Source organism: Hordeum vulgare, chromosome 3H, assembly GCF_904849725.1.
Source record: "Hordeum vulgare subsp. vulgare chromosome 3H, MorexV3_pseudomolecules_assembly, whole genome shotgun sequence".
NCBI classification, from domain to species: domain Eukaryota; kingdom Viridiplantae; phylum Streptophyta; class Magnoliopsida; order Poales; family Poaceae; genus Hordeum; species Hordeum vulgare.
Genome location: NC_058520.1, coordinates 465317022 through 465334314, shown reverse-complemented (window position 1 = coordinate 465334314; position 17293 = coordinate 465317022). Strand labels below are relative to the sequence as shown.

Sequence of the window (17293 nt, the reverse complement as noted above, 5' to 3'; positions counted from 1 at the left end):
AATTATGCGGGAAGCCATTAGGGCCTCGAGCTTTGTTATGTTCCATTTGAAACACCATCTCCATCACCTCCTCCCTAGAGAAAGGTGTCGTGAGTATATCATTCTCTTCTCTTGTGAATTGTGGAATATCATTTGTTCGGGTCTCGTCAAGGGTGAAGTTCCCTTCATGAGGTGCCCCGAACAGAGATTTGTAGTATAGGGAGATATAACTTTTGAGCTCTGCCCGACCTTTGATGTGTCCCTCATCTTGTTGGAGACTAAATATACACTTCTTCATATGTCGACCATTGGCGACAAGTTGGAAGTGCATGTATTAGTGTATCCTTTCAAGATGAAGTCGGCTTTGCACCTTTGATAATTTTTGATTTCCTCTTCTCGCAAAAGACGTGCAATCTTCTCATTGGATTAATTTTTCAATTCAATCTCTTGTTGTGACAAGATGTGAGTCTCTCTGATTTTATCGAGGCCATCAATAATGGTGGCGATGTATTGCTTTTCTCTTTTGTATATTCCATTGATGTGTTTCGCCCATCCACATATGTACCGTCTCGTGGCCCTTATTTTAGTGTGCGACCAATTGCGGGACTCTCCCATACATTCTTGATTATGTTTGCAAAACCTTCCCAGTGCAACCATCCTAATTCAAACTTGAAAGGGCGGTGAGCGGATTGGTTTGTAGAATTAGAACCAAGAATGATGGGTGCATGATCTCATAACGCATCAATCTACTCTAGGGCTCACACAGTTACTGGAGGAAATTTTAGGTCCCATTCACTATCCATGAGTACCATGTCAAGCTTTTCGTATGTTGAGACAAAACGGTCATTGGCCCAAATGAATCGTCTCCCAGACAAACTAGCTTCCCGAAGATTCAAACTGTCAATTACAACATTGATTAGGAAAGGCCAGTGGATGTCAAAGCGGTATTGTTTTTCTCCTCCTGATACCTAAGGATATTAAAGCCCCCTACAATAAGCATTGGATGCATGTTATCCTTAGCCAGGTTCACCAATTTCTGAAGGATAGCGTATTTATGCTCATTTTGGGCAGCTCCATAGACTACGACCACACTCCATGTAAAATTATTAGATCTACTTCGGAGGTTGACATTCATGTGAAAATCACCAATCGAAAAGGCTAACCCATGGTTGTTGTTTGTATCCCAAGTAAGATTTCTCAAGACCTTCCACGCGTTGGTAGACCACGCCATGTGAAGTCGAAACTACATGATAAGTGGTCTAGGACATGTGCACGGAAGTCACATTTACCATCCTCGGAAATTGCCATGAAATCCAACCCATGTTCTCGCACACAATCATCGATATGTGTTTATGTTTAGCCAAGTGTGAAAGACCTCTGTTATTTCAAAACATACATCTCATGTGAAAATTCGGGTGGGGTGGATTTCTTCGCCTTCTTGGGCGTTTTTTTTCCTTTTTATTTTAAGGAATTGGATTTAGATTTATGCGAAGACGCTATAACTACTCCAACGAAGTGCGAGAGAAGCGGACAATCGTGTGTGGCATCCGTCTTCTCCCCCTCGGTGTTGGGGTTAGGTGGGGGGGAGGGTATAGGTCATGTTGGATGGATCATCATATGTGGCATCCGTTTCCTCCTTGTCGATGTCGGGGCTAGGTGTGTGTGTGGGGGGGGGGCGATATAGGTCAATATTGGATGGTAAAACACATCTGGACGGTGCCGTCCAGATTGTTTGCGGTGCCGTAAGTGCACATATTTTCGTAAAAAAATGACGTGTTGTGACCTAGGTAAAAACTTGTGCCCTAGAAAGCTTATATTATTTTTTATCTTAACATATGAAGCTTTTTCACGGAAATTAACACGGGGTTAGAGCACGTTTGATATTTGAAAAACAAGAAATTCTATGCTCCGGAAAGCCAAAAAGAGCCCCCCCTCACAATTATGTTCTCATCGTATTTCAACCTTTCGGAAAATCATATACTGCTTCCTCAGAGTATACATCGAGCTCCCAAAGAGCGTGGAGGGCGAGAGGGGAAATCTGCAAGCCCCCGGTTAATTTCTCGTGCCTGTATTTATTTGATGTAAATCGCTCTCCCCTACGGAAACAGAAACGACCCTTGAGAAAAGAAGCCGGTGACCCTTGCTCAAGTCTCGAGTCCTCCTTTCTCCGGGCGCATTGGATACCCTTGGCGTTTTGCCTGTACCAGCCCTACTGTCCTCCAACGCTTAGGTGCGTCCTTGTGTCGATGCAACATGCCACTGTAGCTCGACAGGGCCCTCTACAGCACAATGAATGGCAAAGCTGGTGATAATTGCACTGCAACTGTAGTTAGTGCCTCTGACTACCCACCAGAGCAGACCATCAGTACTACTCCAAGCACTGCGACTGTAGCAGCCGTAGTAGTAGTAGATTTTTACTTTTACCTTTTCCTCAGGAGCATTTGCTGATGAGCAGCAGAGAGCCAGAGACTAGCAAAGGCCAAAGGCTCTCTATGATGAACAATCATTAATCAACATTCAGGAAAAAAATGAACAATCATTAATCAGCCCCGGCGCAGAACAAATTCGGACGGCCACAACTTGCAGGACTAAAATATAATTGATTAATTAATATATTTATGGCACATCGATATTTGAGTATTTCCACCATTCTAACAGGCACAAAAGGGAATACCCAATGCCCATGAAAATTGTCCAGCCATTGCGCTATGGCAGACACCGGCTAAATCAAAACCTCTCCTCCATTCAGAAAAAAAGCTAGAATGAGAAGCGTTTGTCTCCCTCCCTTCGCTACTGAGTCCTACCAAGTTCCAAACCAAAACAAGAAGAAACGCTTGTAGGCAACCGCCTCCTCGCCACCACTACTGCCAATCTTCACCAATGCAGATTAGCGGAGCCGCCGGAATCGTCCGGCTTAACGAGCTTCACCTCATCGATCTCCTCCTCGACGCAGAACGTCCGGCACTCGTCGCTGCAGAACGCCTTCTCGCCCCTGCATTCCAGCAAACCACACACAAAACTCAAAAACTGAAGAACAGAACATATAACAACAGACAGAAGCACAGCGTTCACCACTCACAGGTACATGAAGGTATCCATGTCGTCTCGCAGCCTCTTCCTGCAGAAGGAGCACGAACCAGAAGCAGCGCCATCAGCTGGCATGGACGGCCATGACCGCTCCTCGATGGGCTCAATGGTGAAAATAGGCCTCCTGGAAGGGACGCCCTTGGGCACCTCCACCGTCTGGCCTCTCAGGATGTGCGTCGTCCTCGGGTTCGCGCCGTGCTGGATCACGCAGGTGTACTCTTCATCTTCACAATCACAATGAACAAAGTCTCCAGGGCCAACCGAGTCGGTCTTCTGACAGGATGGTGCATCGGCAGCCACCTTTGGCAGCCCAAGCTCAAGAAATGGCCTGATGGACTCGAGAAACAAGTTCTTGCCTTCAAAGTGCAACGAGCTCTCGTCGGCGGTGAGGGCGTCGACGAGGCCAAGACCGACTCTCGGGGAGCCAGTTCTGAGCTTCAGGAGATCAGCATCGATGCCTAGCAACCCAGTGGGTTTGAGATTGGTGCCCACGGTGTTTGATGACAGGTTCTTGAAGTCCAGAGGAGAGGTTGGGCTCCAGACTGAATCAGGGTCCACCGCATTCAGTCCTTTGCTGCTCAGCGTAACGAAGAGGCCGGGGACCCTGAAGAATCCAATGCTCCTCTGCGCGATGTTATGGTCGGTGCAGTTGTCCATGGCAGTCTTCTTCCCAAGCACCCAAGATGGCAGCTCGTTGTCTCTGAGACAGTCAAACAGATGGTTTTTTTTTATCACATTAATCAGCAATGGATGACGAGAGCAAAGAAAAGTTCAAAGAAGTTTCAGCTTTTGCTTTTACTCATGTATGGGTCAAAGGATCAATCAAAGAGAACAAAGCGACGATGATCTATCAATCGGGTACATCTCTGATTTTTTTTAGATGGAAACTAGTATAACAAATTGCCTGTCGGTTCCAAGCACAAACATCGCATCCTTGCAAATTCGAACAAAAACAAGACCGAAAACTACACTCACTTGAATATCATGGGCAGGGTAAGAAACCAAGAACACCAAGCCAAAGGGGAAAAAACAGCAGAAGCTCTTCTCCCCCCAACCCAATCTTACTCCCCAATCCCAGCAGCTGCTTCAAGAAGGATTTACACGAATGCGGCAATGAAACCGACAGCCCCATAACCCGGTACTGCGACCACCACGAAAGGAAGGTGGAAGGCGGCACTACCACCGGCCAGAAACCAGCTTTACACGAATCGCGGCCGAATCAAGCAACCAATAACGAAAGCCGTCCAACCACAGGCCCGTACCGGGAAGCTATCCAAGAACTGCAAAAACTTCCGGACCAAGCATGGACAAATCTAGAAAGTGCGGCGGCATCTTCTCCGCTCGAGGAGAGTAGCAGTGGGTGGGGTGCGTACCTCGCGGTCGATCCGGCGGCCGGGCGGGGATGCTCAGGCGGTGCCCCTCCTCTCCTCGCGCGACGGGATTAGAGGGGTCGGGAGGGGAGAAAGGGGGGAATGGGGGCGGCGGAGGCTTCCAGGGCACTCTGCTTCTCGCTCTATAGTCTAGGCTGGCTGCTCCTCCCCGTGCCCCTCCGTGCTTTCCATGTGGTTTCTCGGGCGTGCTTGCTGGTGTGTTTATGGGGAGAAGACAAGTGTCCTCGGCGCGGACACGCAGCACGCGAAAGGCAACGGGCGGGTGCGGTGCCTTCTCCGGGGCTCATCGTCTCTCTCTCCTGCTGGAGTGTGGTACAGTACTACTACTATTTTTGTTTTCTCTTCTTCTTTTGTTTTTTACTTTAGTAATTACTTTCCAAAATAAATGTTTTGAGTTTAAACTTTATATTAAAATTAGTATAAAGTCAAAAGAGTTATTTTGAAATGAAGGGAATAGTATATATATAGTCATCCGTTCTCTCTCTCCCCCCTTTTTCTTTCATGTTTCTTGGAAGGCACTCCACTGTTGCTTGGTGTGACATTCTTATTTCTGAAGAACGTTAAATCAAATACGCCTAAGTTTAGTAACATGATAAGTTTAAAAAAGATGTTTAGCAACATGATGATGATGAACGGTATCTTAGTTTACGCCAACACTAGGCTTCATTGGTTAGCCTCAATTTCGTTGGATGTGCTTCCAGTTATGATCTCGGTAAATTTTTGGTTGTTCACTAAAGTTCAACCGGACCCGTTCTATGCATGCAGCATTTTTTTCGATGTTGGGCTATTTGGTTACATGTAAATATTGTTGACCTTGTGTCACATGATTTTTAATAGTATCATTTTACCTGCATCGCTCAAAACGATCAAATCGACCGTTTTTTATGAATGAGACGTGAGGGATGCTCTCGAGCCCACGTGGATGACTCTGGCAAGACATGCGTATAAGTGGTTTACATGTATTTTTTTTCTAAACACCACTTTAATATTGTACAACCCTTCTACACAATCGTACTTCGATTCGCGATAAGTTGTACACGAAAAATATACACCTTGATGTTCTGATTCCGTTCAATCGATCAGGTTGTGGTTTCGTTCATCATATATGTTGAATTTCGTGTTCATATTTGATGCTTTTTTGGAAGAATTTTCCGGCCTACCATTTGAAGTTTCTTTTGAGGAGGAGTTTCACTTTCGTGTTTGACAGAACTTGTATATTATGTGTTCTCTGCTTTACTAATTATAGACGAGTAGATCTACATGTGACCAGTGTGTCAAGGTTGTAGGGCTTATATGAGGTGTTGCCGTTGGCGTAGGCCACGAAGCATCCCTCGCTCCTTGAAACGACGGCGCGCCTGCTCGTGCCGCAACCGGTGAGCTTTTTGGTGGCCGCGATGAGGCATGCCGGACAGCCTCTCCGCACGGGATCGCCCAAGCAGAGGCCGTGGGCGAACGTCCCGTCACTGTCGGAATGCAGGGACGTGAACCTCGTTGGTGTGGTGGCTCCGGGGAGGGTGCCTAGGAGCTGCAAGACGGTCTCCTCAAAGGTGGCAGAAACGACGTCGTTCGAGGCAGAGGCTCAACGACCATGGCATAGCTGGTCGTGGAACGCAGCTCCACGGTGCGACTCAGCAGAAGCATGACGAAGAAGAGGAGGGCGGCGAGGATGGTTGTGGTGGTGAGTGCGTATGCGGGTGCTACGGATGTGTGTGACAAAGATGACCCACACGTATAGGGGGTTAATCGTAGTCCTTTCGATAAGTAAGAATGTTGAACCCAACGAGGAGTGGAAGGAAATGACAAGCGGTTTTCAGCAAGGTAATTTCTGCAAGCAGTGAAATGGCGGTAACAAGTTGTTTGATAGCAAGATAATTGTAACAAGTGACAAGTAGCAATAGTAACAACAGGTCTAGCAAGGTAGCTCAATCCTTTTGTGGCAAAGGATAGGCCATAACAATTTCTTATAATAGGCAAAGCGTTCTTGAGGGCACATGGGAATTTCATCTAGTCACTTTTGTCATATTGGGTTAATCGTGTTGGTATTTTGATAATTTGACTTGTGGGTGGACCGGTGCTTGAGTGTTGTTCTTACTTGAACAAACCTCACACTTATGATTAACCCTCCCGCAAGCATCCGCAACTACGAGAAAAGTATTAAGAATAAATTATAACCATAGCATTAAACTTAGGGATCCAAATCCGCCCCTTACAAAGTAGTGCACTGACTCGGGTTTAAGTTTTTGTCACTCTCGCAACCCACCCTCTAATTACTACTCCACAATGCATTCCCTTAGGCTCAAATATGGTGAAGTGTTATGTAGTCGACGTTCACATAAGACCACTAAGGGAATCACAACATTCACATCATCAAAATATCAAACGAATATCAACTTCACATGACTACTTGCAACATGATTTCTCCCATGGCCTCAAGAACAAAAGTAACTACTCACAAGTGATAAACATGTTCATGATCATAGAGGTATTAAATAGAATAATGGATCTGAACATATGATATTCCACCAAATAAACCATAAAGCGTCAACTACAAGATGTAATCAACACTAATAGACATACCCCAGGTACCAATCCGAGGTTCAGGTACAATATTGAGTACAAGAGATGAACTAGGGTTTCGAGAGTAGATGGTGATGATGAAGATTGGCCTCCCCAAGATGAGAGGGTTGTTGGTGATGACGATGGCCTCAATTTCCCCTTCGTGGAGGGAAGTTCCTCCGGCGGAATCGCTCCGCTGGAGGGCAAAAGTGCTCCTGCCCATATTATGCCTCGAGACGTTGGCGCTTCGTCCCGAAAGTACTCTCCTTAATTTTTTAGGGTGGATGAGAATTTATAGCAAAAGATGGGCACCAGAGGTGGGCTAGGTGGCCCACTAGACATCAAGCCATGCGAGGGGTGCCTCATACTCCCTGGTGTCTAGTGGGCGCCTGGTGGCCCCCTCCGGCACTTCTTCGCTCCAGTATTTGTTATTTATTATAAACTAAATCTACATAAATTTTCAGCCCAAATGGAGATGTGCAGAATAGGTTTCTCTGGCGTAGCTTTTTCAGGTCCAGAATTCCATGTGTCGGCATTCTCCCACTTCATGTAAACCTTGCATTGTTGGGTTCTACCGTAGGCGCATCACATGCAAATTTAAAAAATTCCTACGCGAAGAACAACCCACAACATGCTACGGAGATGGATCATGGATTGTTACCACTGGACGCGCAGTGTCGTGCAGCGGAAGTAGATGTGGCAGCGCGTCCACGTGGTATATTTCCTCCTCGTCCGATCTCCCTCGAACATACGGTCGTCGGATTCCTCTCCCAATAACAGGCGGTCGCAGGATCCCACGTATAGGTTCGCCGGAGCAGCGCAGGTGCACTGCCTCTAACGGTATCTGGGCATGCAGGAGGAACACCGTATGGCGGACTACTAGGTCCGGATCACACAGTTGGCGGCGGCAAATGGAGGTGGCTAGGTGAAACACATGCACAACCCTAACAACGACACTGAAGCGATCGACTGATTACTATGCTACACCTCCACTATATATAGGCGTTCTGTGCAGGCTTTACTCTTGGGCCTCGCACGGACCCTAAAGCCCACGTTTTCCTTCCCTTAAGTGTGTGACCCTTAGGTTCTCGTTCATTTGGTCATGAGTCACGCCATGCCCGACTCGGCTAGTCGGTAGCGGCCTCTAGAAAGACGTGTCGACTCCAAGTGTCCGATGAAGCTGGTTAGGCGAACCGATACTTCATACTTTTGTTCCCTTTGCCACACGATATACGTTGTCGTGCTCAAGGCGACATGGTCATCCTTGTTGTCGCACGATCTCTTTATCGTTTCGGTGAATTTGACCAACATTCGGATTATCTCATTATCCTCATCGCATGGCCATGCTTATCTAGGTGAGATCACATGAGGGGGCAGAGAATATATCTCCTGGTCGGAGGGGCAAATCCCATCTTGCCCGACCACATCTCGAAGCATGGGTCTGGACAAGCCCGAAACCTACCTTTGTAACTGTTGGAAATATGCCCTAGAGGCAATGATAAAATATTTATTATTATATTTCAAGATAATCATTTATTATCCATGCTATAATTGTATTGAATGAAAACACAGATACATGTGTGGATACATAGACAAAACAATGTCCCTAGCAAGCCTCTAGTTGGCTAGCCAGTTGATCAAGGATGGTTAAGGTTTTCTGACCATGTGCAAGTGTTGTCACTTGATAACTGGATCACATCATTAGGAGAATCATGTGATGGACTAGACCCAAACTATAAACATAGCATGTGATCGTGTCATTTTGTTGCTATTGTTTTCTGCGTGTCAAGTGTTCATTCCTATGACCATGAGATCATGTAACTCACTGATACCGGAGGAATGCCTTGTGTGTATCAAACGTCACAACATAACTGGGTGACTATAAAGGTGCTCTACAGGTATCTCCGAAGGTGTCCGTTGATTAGCATGGATCAAGACTGGGATTTGTCACTCCATGTGACGGAGAGGTATCTCGGGGCCCACTCGGTAATACAACATTACATACAAGCCTTGCAAGCAATGTGACTCAAGTGTAAGTCACGGGATCTTGTATTACGGAACGAGTAAAGAGACTTGCCTGTAACGAGATTGAAATAGGTAAAGGGATATAGAGGACCAAATCTCGGGCAAGTAACATACCGAAGGATAGAGGGAATGTTATACGGGATTATATGAATCCTTGGCACAGAGGTTCAACCGATAATATCTTCGTAGAATATGTAGGATCCAATATGGACATCCAGGTCCCGCTATTGGATATTGACTGAGGAGTGCCTCGGGTCATGTCTGCATAGTTCTTGAACCCACGGGGTCTGCACACTTAAGGTTCGATGATGTTTTAGTATAGTTGAGTTATATGTGTTGGTGACCGAAGGTTGTTCGGAGACCTGGATGAGATCACCAACATCATGAGGGTTTCCAAAATGGTCCAGAAATGAAGATTGATATATAGGATGGTTTCATTTGGTCACCGAAACGATTTCGGGCATTACCGGCAGCGTACCGGGAGTGACGAATGGGTTCCGGGTATTCACCGGGAGGGGCCCACCCACCCCGGAGTGAGCCGAGTGGCCCTAGGGTGTCGCACCAGCCCTTAGTGGGCTGATGAGGCCAGCCCAATAGGTCCATGGCGCCACAAGTGGAAAAAACCAAAAGAAAAGAAAAAACAAGGAAAGAGGGAGATGGGAAGGAAGGAGTGGACTCCTTCCCCCAAACCGAATTGGGGTGGGGGTCCACCTCCTCCCAATCGGTCGGCACCCTTGGGGCTCCCCCAAGGCTAGCCCCTCCCCTCCTCCTATATATATTGGTGGTTTTAGGGCTTTTGAGACACAACTTTTGCCACGTGCAACTCAAACCTATACCACGTAGTTCTACCTCTAGATCGGATTTCTGTGGAGCTCGGGCGGAGTCCTGTAGGAGTAGATCATCACCACTACCGGATGGCAATCACGCTGCTGGAGAACTCATCTATTTCTCCGTCTTTCTTGCTGGATCAAGAAGGCCGAGATCATCATTGAGCTGTACGTGTGCTGAACGCGGAGGTGTCGTCCGTTCGGCACTAGATTGGAACGGGTCGTGGGACGGATCATGGGACGACGGTGATTTGAATCACGAAGCTGTACCATTACATCAACCGTGTTTCTTAATGCTTCCCGCTTAGCGATCTACAAGGGTATGTGGATCTAATCTCCCCTCGTAGACGAACATCACCATGATAGGTCTTCGTGTGTGTAGGAATTTTTTTGTTTCCCATGCAACGTTCCCCAACAGTGGCATCATGAGCTAGGTTCATGCGTAGATGTTATATCGAGTAGAACACAAAAGGTTTTGTGGGTGTTGATGTTCAATTTTCTTCCTTCCTTAGTCTTTTATCGATTCGGCGGTATTGTTGGATTGAAGCGGCCCGGACCGACATTATTCGTACGCTTACGAGAGACTCGTTTCATCGACTGACATGCAACTCGTTGCATAAAGATGACTGGCGTGTGTCGGTTTCTTCAACTTTAGTTGAATTGGATTTGACCAAGGCGGTCCTTGGAGAGAGGTTAACTAGCAATTTGCACATCTCCGTTATGGTTTTGCGTAAGTAAGATGTGACCATACTAGATACCCATAGCAGCCACGTAAAACATGCAACAACAAATTAGAGGACGTCTAACTTGTTTTTGCAGGGTATGCATGTGATGTGATATGGCCAAAGACATGATGTGATATATTGGATGTATGAGATGATCATGTTGTAATAGTTAAATATCGACTTGCACGTCGATGCTACGGCAACCGGCATGAGCCATAGGGTTGTCTTTAAACAAACGTTTGTGTTTGCAGATGCGTTTACTATATTGCTAGGTTGTAGCTTGAGTAGTAATAGCATAGATAGTACGACAACCTCGATGGCGACACGATGATGGAGATCATGGTGTGGCGCCGGTGGCAAGAAGATCATGCCGGTGCTTTGGTGATGGAGATCAAGAAGCACAAGATCATGGCCATATCATGTCACTTGTGAATTGCATGTGATGTTAATCCTTTTTATGCACCTTATTTTGCTTAGAACGAGGTAGCATTATAAGGTGATCCCTCACTAAAATTTCAAGATGAAATTGTGTTCTCCTCGACTGTGCACCATTGCGACAGTTCGACGTTTCGAGACACCACGTGATGATCGGGTGTGATAGACTCAATGTTCACATACAACAGTTGCAAAGCAGTTGCACACGCAGAACACTCGGGTTAAACTTGACGAGCCTAGCATGTGCAGACATGGCCTCGGAACAAAAGAGACCAAAAGGTCGAGCATGAATCATATAGTTGATATGATTAGCATAGAGATGTTTACCACTGAAACTATACTCAACTCACGTGATGATCGGACTTGAGTTAGTGAATTTGGATCATGCACCACTGAAATGACTAGAGGGATGTACTTTTTGAGTGGGAGTTTATTAGGTAATTTGATTAGTTAAACTCTAATTATCTTGAACATAGTCTAAGTCCACTTTGCAATATTTTATGTTGTAGATCAATGGCTCACGCAGTAGCAACCCTGAATTTCAATATGTTCCTAGAGAAAGCTAAGTTGAAAGATGATGTAAGAAACTTTGTAGACTTGGCACGTAATCTTAGGCTCATCCTACAAGCTGGGAGAAAGAATTATGTCCTTGATGTTGCGCTAGGAGATGAACCACCCGCTACGTCTGACCAAGATGTTTTGAACGCTTGGCAATCACGTAAGGAGGACTACTCAGTAGTTCAATGTGCAGTCTTGTATGGCTTGGAACCGGGACTTCAACGTCGCTTTGAGCGTCATGGAGCATATGAGATGTTCCAGGAGTTGAAATTTATCTTTCAGAGGAACGCCCGGATCGAGAGGTATGAGACCACCGATAAATTCTATGCTTGCAAGATGGAGGAGAATTCGTCTGTCAGTGAACATGTGCTCAAAATGTCTGGGTACTCAAACCGTCTAGCTGAGCTGGGGATTGAACTCCCACAAGAGGCTATCACTAACATAATTCTTCAATCACTGCCACCTAGCTATAAGAGCTTTGTGTTGAACTATAACATGCAAGGGATGAACAAGTAACCCGACGAGTTATTCGCGATGCTGAAATTTGCAGAGTCAGAACTCCGGAAAGAGCATCAAGTGTTGATGGTCAATAAGACCACTGGTTTAAAAAAAAAACGGCAAAGGCAAGAAGGGTAACTCCAAGAAGAGCAGCAAGCCTGTTGCCAATCCGACGAAGAAACCCAAGGCTGGACCTAAGCCGGAAACAGAGTGTTATTATTGCAAGGGGATGGGTCACTCGAAGCACAGTTGCCCCAAGTATTTGGCAGATAAGAAGGCGGCCAAAGAAAAATCAGGTATATTTGATATACATGTTATTGATGTGTACTTAACCAACTCTCGTAGTAGTGCCTGGGTATTTGATACGAGTTCTGTTGCTCATATTTGTAACTCGAAGCAGGAACTGCGGAATAAACGAAGGTTGGCGAAGGATGAAGTGATGATGCGCGTTGGAAATGGTTCCAAGGTTGATGCAATCCCCGTTAGCATAGTCTCACTTCACTTACCATCAGGATTAGTTATGAACTTAAATAATTGTTATTTAGTGCGTGCGTTAAGCATGAACATTATGTCTGGATCTTGTTTATTGCGAGACGGTTACTCGTTTAAGTCACATAATAATGGTTGTTCTATTTCTATGAGTAATATCTTTTATGGTCATGCACCCAATGTGAGAGGATTGTTCATATTGAATCTTGATTGTGATGACACACATATACATAACATTGAGACCAAAAAATGTAGAGTTAACAATGATAGCGCCATGTTTTTGTGGCACTGCCGCTTAGGTCATATTTGTGTAATGCGCATGAAGAAACTCCATTCCGATGGGCTTTTGGAGTCACTTGATTTTGAATCACTTGACACGTGTGAACCATGCCTCATGGGCAAGATGACTAAGACTCCGTTCTCCGGAACAATGGAGCTGTTGGGGAACGTCGCATGGGAAACAAAAAAATTCCTACGCACACGAAGACCTATCATGGTGATGTCCATCTATGAGAGGAGATTTGGATGTACGCACCCTTGTAGATCGCACAGCAGGAAGCGTTAAGAAACGCGGTTGATGTAGTGGAACGTCCTCACGTCCCTCGATCCGCCCCGCGAACCATCCCACGAACCGTCCCGTGATCCGTCCCACGATCCGCTCCGATCTAGTGCCGAACGGACGACACCTCCCCGTTCAGCACACGTACCGTTCGACGATGATCTCGGCCTTCTTGATCCAGGAAGCAAGACGGATAAGTAGATGAGTTCTCCGGCAGCGTGACGATGCTCCAATGGTGGTTAAGGATCTACTCCTGCAGGGCTCTGCCCGAGCTCCGCAGAAATACGATCTAGAGGTAAAAACCGTGATGTTTTGTGGTCGGGCTGCCGTGGCAAAGTTGTCTCAAATCATCCCTAGACCTTCACTAAATATAGGAGGAGGGGTGGGGAGACTTTCGTTGGTGTCTAAGACCCCAAGAGCCCGCCAGCCAAGGAGGTGGAGGACTCCACCTCCAATCCTAGTCCAACTAGGATTGGAAGGTGGAGTCCTTCCCTTCCTTCCCACCTCTTCTTTTTTCTTTGCCTTTGATTTTTCTCTCTCCTGCCATAGGGTTTCTTGGGCTGTCCCACCAGCCCACTAAGGGCTGGTGTGGCACCCCTAAGGCCTATGGGCTTCCCCCGGGTGGGCTGCCCCCCGGGTGAACATCCGGAACCCATTCGTCACTCCCGGTACATTCCCGGTAATGCCCAAAAACTTTCCGGTAATCAAATGAGGTCATCCTATATATCAATCTTCGTCTCCGGACCATATCGGAAACCCTATTGACGTCCGTGATCTCATCCGGGACTCCAAACAACATTCGGTAACCACACATATAACTCAACCATACTAAAACATCGCCGAACCTTAAGTGTGCAGACCATGCGGGTTCGAGAACTATGCAGACATGCCCCGAGGTACTCCTCGGTCGATATCCAATAGCGGGACCTGGATGCCCATATTGGATCCTACATATTCTCCGAATAACTTATTGGTTGAACCTCGGTGTCAAGGATTCAGGCAATCCCGTATGTCATTCCCTTTGTCCTTCGGTATGTTACTTGCCTGAGATTCGATCGTCGGTATAGGCATACCTATTTCAATCTTGTTACCGTCAAGTCTCTTTTCTCATTCCGTAATACAAGATCCCGTGACTTAAAATTAGTCACATTGCTTGCAAGGCTTGTGTGTGATGTTGTATTACCGAGAGGGCCCTAAGATACCTCTCCGTCACACGGAGTGACAAATCCCAGTCTTCATCCATACTAACCCAACGGACACCTTCGGAGATACCTGTAGAGCACCTTTATAGTCACCCAGTTACGTTGTGACGTTTGATACACACAAGGTATTCCTCCGGTGCCAGTGGATTATATGATCTCATGGTCATAGGAACAAATACTTGACACGCAGAAAACAATAGCAATAAAATGACACGATCAATATGCTACGTTCATTGTTTGGGTCTAGTCCATCACATGATTCCCCTAATGATGTGATCCAGTTATCAAGCAACAACACTTTGCACATAGTCAGAAAACCTTGACTATCCTTGATCAACTAGCTAGCCAACTAGAGGCTTGCTAGGGACATTGTTTTGTCTATTTATCCACACATGTAGCTATGTTTTCATTAAATAAAATTATAGCATGGATAATAAACAATTATCTTTAAACAGGAAATATAATAATAACTATTTATCATTGCCTCTAGGGCATATTTCCAACAAGATTATCTTTGAATCTTATTTGAGTTTCCTCTGATCTCTTATATGCATGATTTCATATCCTTGTAATTCTCTTCGAGTTGTGGTTTTCGTTTGGCCAACTTGATCTATAATTCTTGCAATGGGAAAAGTGCTTGGTTTTGGGTTCATACCGTGCGGTGTCCTCACCCAGTGACAAAAGGGGTAGCGAGGCACGCATCGTGTTGTTGCCATCAAGGGTAAAAAGATGGGGTTTATATCTATTGCATCAATTTATCCCTCTACATCATGTCATCTTGCTTAAGGCGTTACTCCGTTTGTCATGAACTTAATACACTAGATGCATGCTGGATAGCGATCGATGTGTGGAGTAATAGTAGTAGATGCAGACAGTATTGGCCTACTTGTCTCGGACGTGATTCCTATATGTATGATCATTGCCTTAGATATCATCATGACTTTGCGCGGTTCTATCAATTGCTCGACAGTAATTCGTTCACCCACTATAATACTTGCTATCATGAGAGAAGCCTCTAGTGAACACTATGGCCCCCGGGTCTACTTCACATCATATTTTCAGCCCTACACTTTTACTTTGTTGCACTTTCCGCCTTCAGATCCCACCTTGCAATCAATCGTGAAGGGATTGACAACCTCTTTGTAGCGTTGGGTGCAAGTTTGTTGTTTTTGCGCAGGTACTTTGGAGACTTGCCTTGATACTCCTACTGGATTGATACCTTGGTTCTCAAACTAAGGGAAATACTTACTGCTAATGTGCTGCATCACCCTTTCCTCTTCAAGGGAAAAACCAACGCAAGCTCAAGAGGTAGCAAGAAGAATTTCTGGCGCCGTTGCCGGGGTGGATCAAGTCAAGAATAGTCTCCCGTCAACGTGCCAATTTCCGGCGCCGTTGCCGGGGAGCATCAAGTCAAGAATAGTCTTCCTCCAACGTGTCAATTTCTCGCACCAGGGATTATTCTAAGTGAAGCTTATCCAATTAACCGTCGCAAACTCATCTCTTGCATTTACTTTTTTTTGCCTCTCGTTTTCCTCTCCCCCACTTCTGAAAAACAAAAATTACAAAAAAATATTTGCCTTTTTCGTTTGCCCTTTTCTTTCGCTTGCTTTCTATTTTGCTTGTGATGGATAGTTTACCTATCCTTATGGCTAGTCCTATCGCTTTGAACGATACTCCCGAGAGCGAAGTTCTCAATTTCAAACAAAATGAGGGAGAAAATTTAAAGGATGCTTGGTATAGGATTTGCAATGCTCAGAGTAGATCTATTCGTAAGCAATCTACTACCATTCTGCTTCGCAACTTTTATGTGGGAATTTCCCCTTGGAATAGGTATGTTCTTGACACAATCGTAGGCGGAAATTTCTTGGGCAGCCATACCATTGATTCTGACGGTGCCTTAATAAATTTGGTAGGCTCACCTCCACTCATGGTTAATGGAACTACCTTAACCTTGGAATATGTGATGCATAGGCTGGATATTATTGAAAATGAAGTGGCTACGAGTGAACTCATTGAAAATTTGGATAAAAAGATCCACAATCAAATCACTCAGTATGGATCCAAGGTGGGAATGACTTTGAAAAATTTAAAGGAGAGGGAATCCACACTTAACGAAAAACTAGGTCATGATTCCGCTAGAATTGGCAAGCTAGAGGGTGTTATAACCAACTTGGGTTCCGCTTTTGCCGCTGTTCAGAACACTCCAAATTTTGCCCACAATAAGGCCACCAAGTTTGTTTTTATTCCTAAAAACAGTGGTGAATCATCCAATAAGAGAGATGAAGATCTTAAAGTATTGAGTGTTCACGCTACTTATGGTTTGAGCACCGAAGACGACGATACTTGATGCTATCGCCTTATGCCTAGCTAAGGGCGTTAAGCAATAGCGCTTGTTGGGAGGCAACCCAATGAATTTATCTTTGCTTTTTGCTTTCTGTTTTGTTGTGTCCACACCATCATAATTCTGTTACGGTTGTGTTTTTTGTGTTTCTTTTTGTGTTTGTGCCAAGTAAAACCTTTATGACTAGTTTTGGTGATGGTTGTTTGATCTTGTTGAAAAAGACATAAACTTTTCGCTCATGAAATTATTTTTCATTTTTATCCAGAAAGAGATTTTGAATTGATTTTTTTATGCTGGTTTATATGCCAATTTCCCTAAATGTCGTAATTTGTCATAATTTTTGAGATACCAAAAGTATACGAAGTATACAGATTTCTACAGACTGGTGTGTTTTTGACAGATTATGTTCTTGTTGTGTTGATTGCTTATATTGATGAAACTATGGATAGTATCGGGGGTACTAGCCATGGAAAAGTGAGAATACATTAATATAAAACCAATAGAAATAGAAATCAAGTTTTCTACAATACCTAAAGAGGTGGTGGTTTGTTTTCTTTTCCTAATGATATCACGAGTTTCTGTTTTTAGTTTTGTGGTGTGAATTTTTCAAGTTTTGGGTGA

The 17293-nt window shown here is 45.1% G+C and overlaps 1 protein-coding gene across 1 annotated transcript; it reads right to left on the bottom strand.

Moving 5' to 3' along the window:
* Positions 1 to 2559: 2559 nt before the first annotated feature.
* On the bottom strand, positions 2560 to 4638 carry LOC123440179 (FCS-Like Zinc finger 8-like). The gene is made up of 3 exons (XM_045116753.1): positions 4440 to 4638; positions 3059 to 3766; positions 2560 to 2971 (listed from the first exon to the last, which is right to left on the bottom strand). The coding sequence occupies exons 2-3, from the start codon at positions 3721 to 3723 to the stop codon at positions 2854 to 2856; spliced, it is 783 nt and encodes a 260-aa protein (XP_044972688.1). The 5' UTR covers positions 3724 to 3766; positions 4440 to 4638; the 3' UTR covers positions 2560 to 2853.
* Positions 4639 to 17293: the final 12655 nt, after the last annotated feature.

What these genes read in the sequence shown, in the direction of transcription:
- LOC123440179 (XM_045116753.1), bottom strand. Translation starts at nt 3,723, where the DNA reads ATGGACAACTGCACCGACCATAACATCGCGCAGAGGAGCATTGGATTC. An exon ending in ATGGATACCTTCATGTACCT is followed by an intron (nt 2,972 to 3,058) that starts GTGAGTGGTGAA and finishes GCTGGAATGCAG; the next exon opens with GGGCGAGAAGGCGTTCTGCA.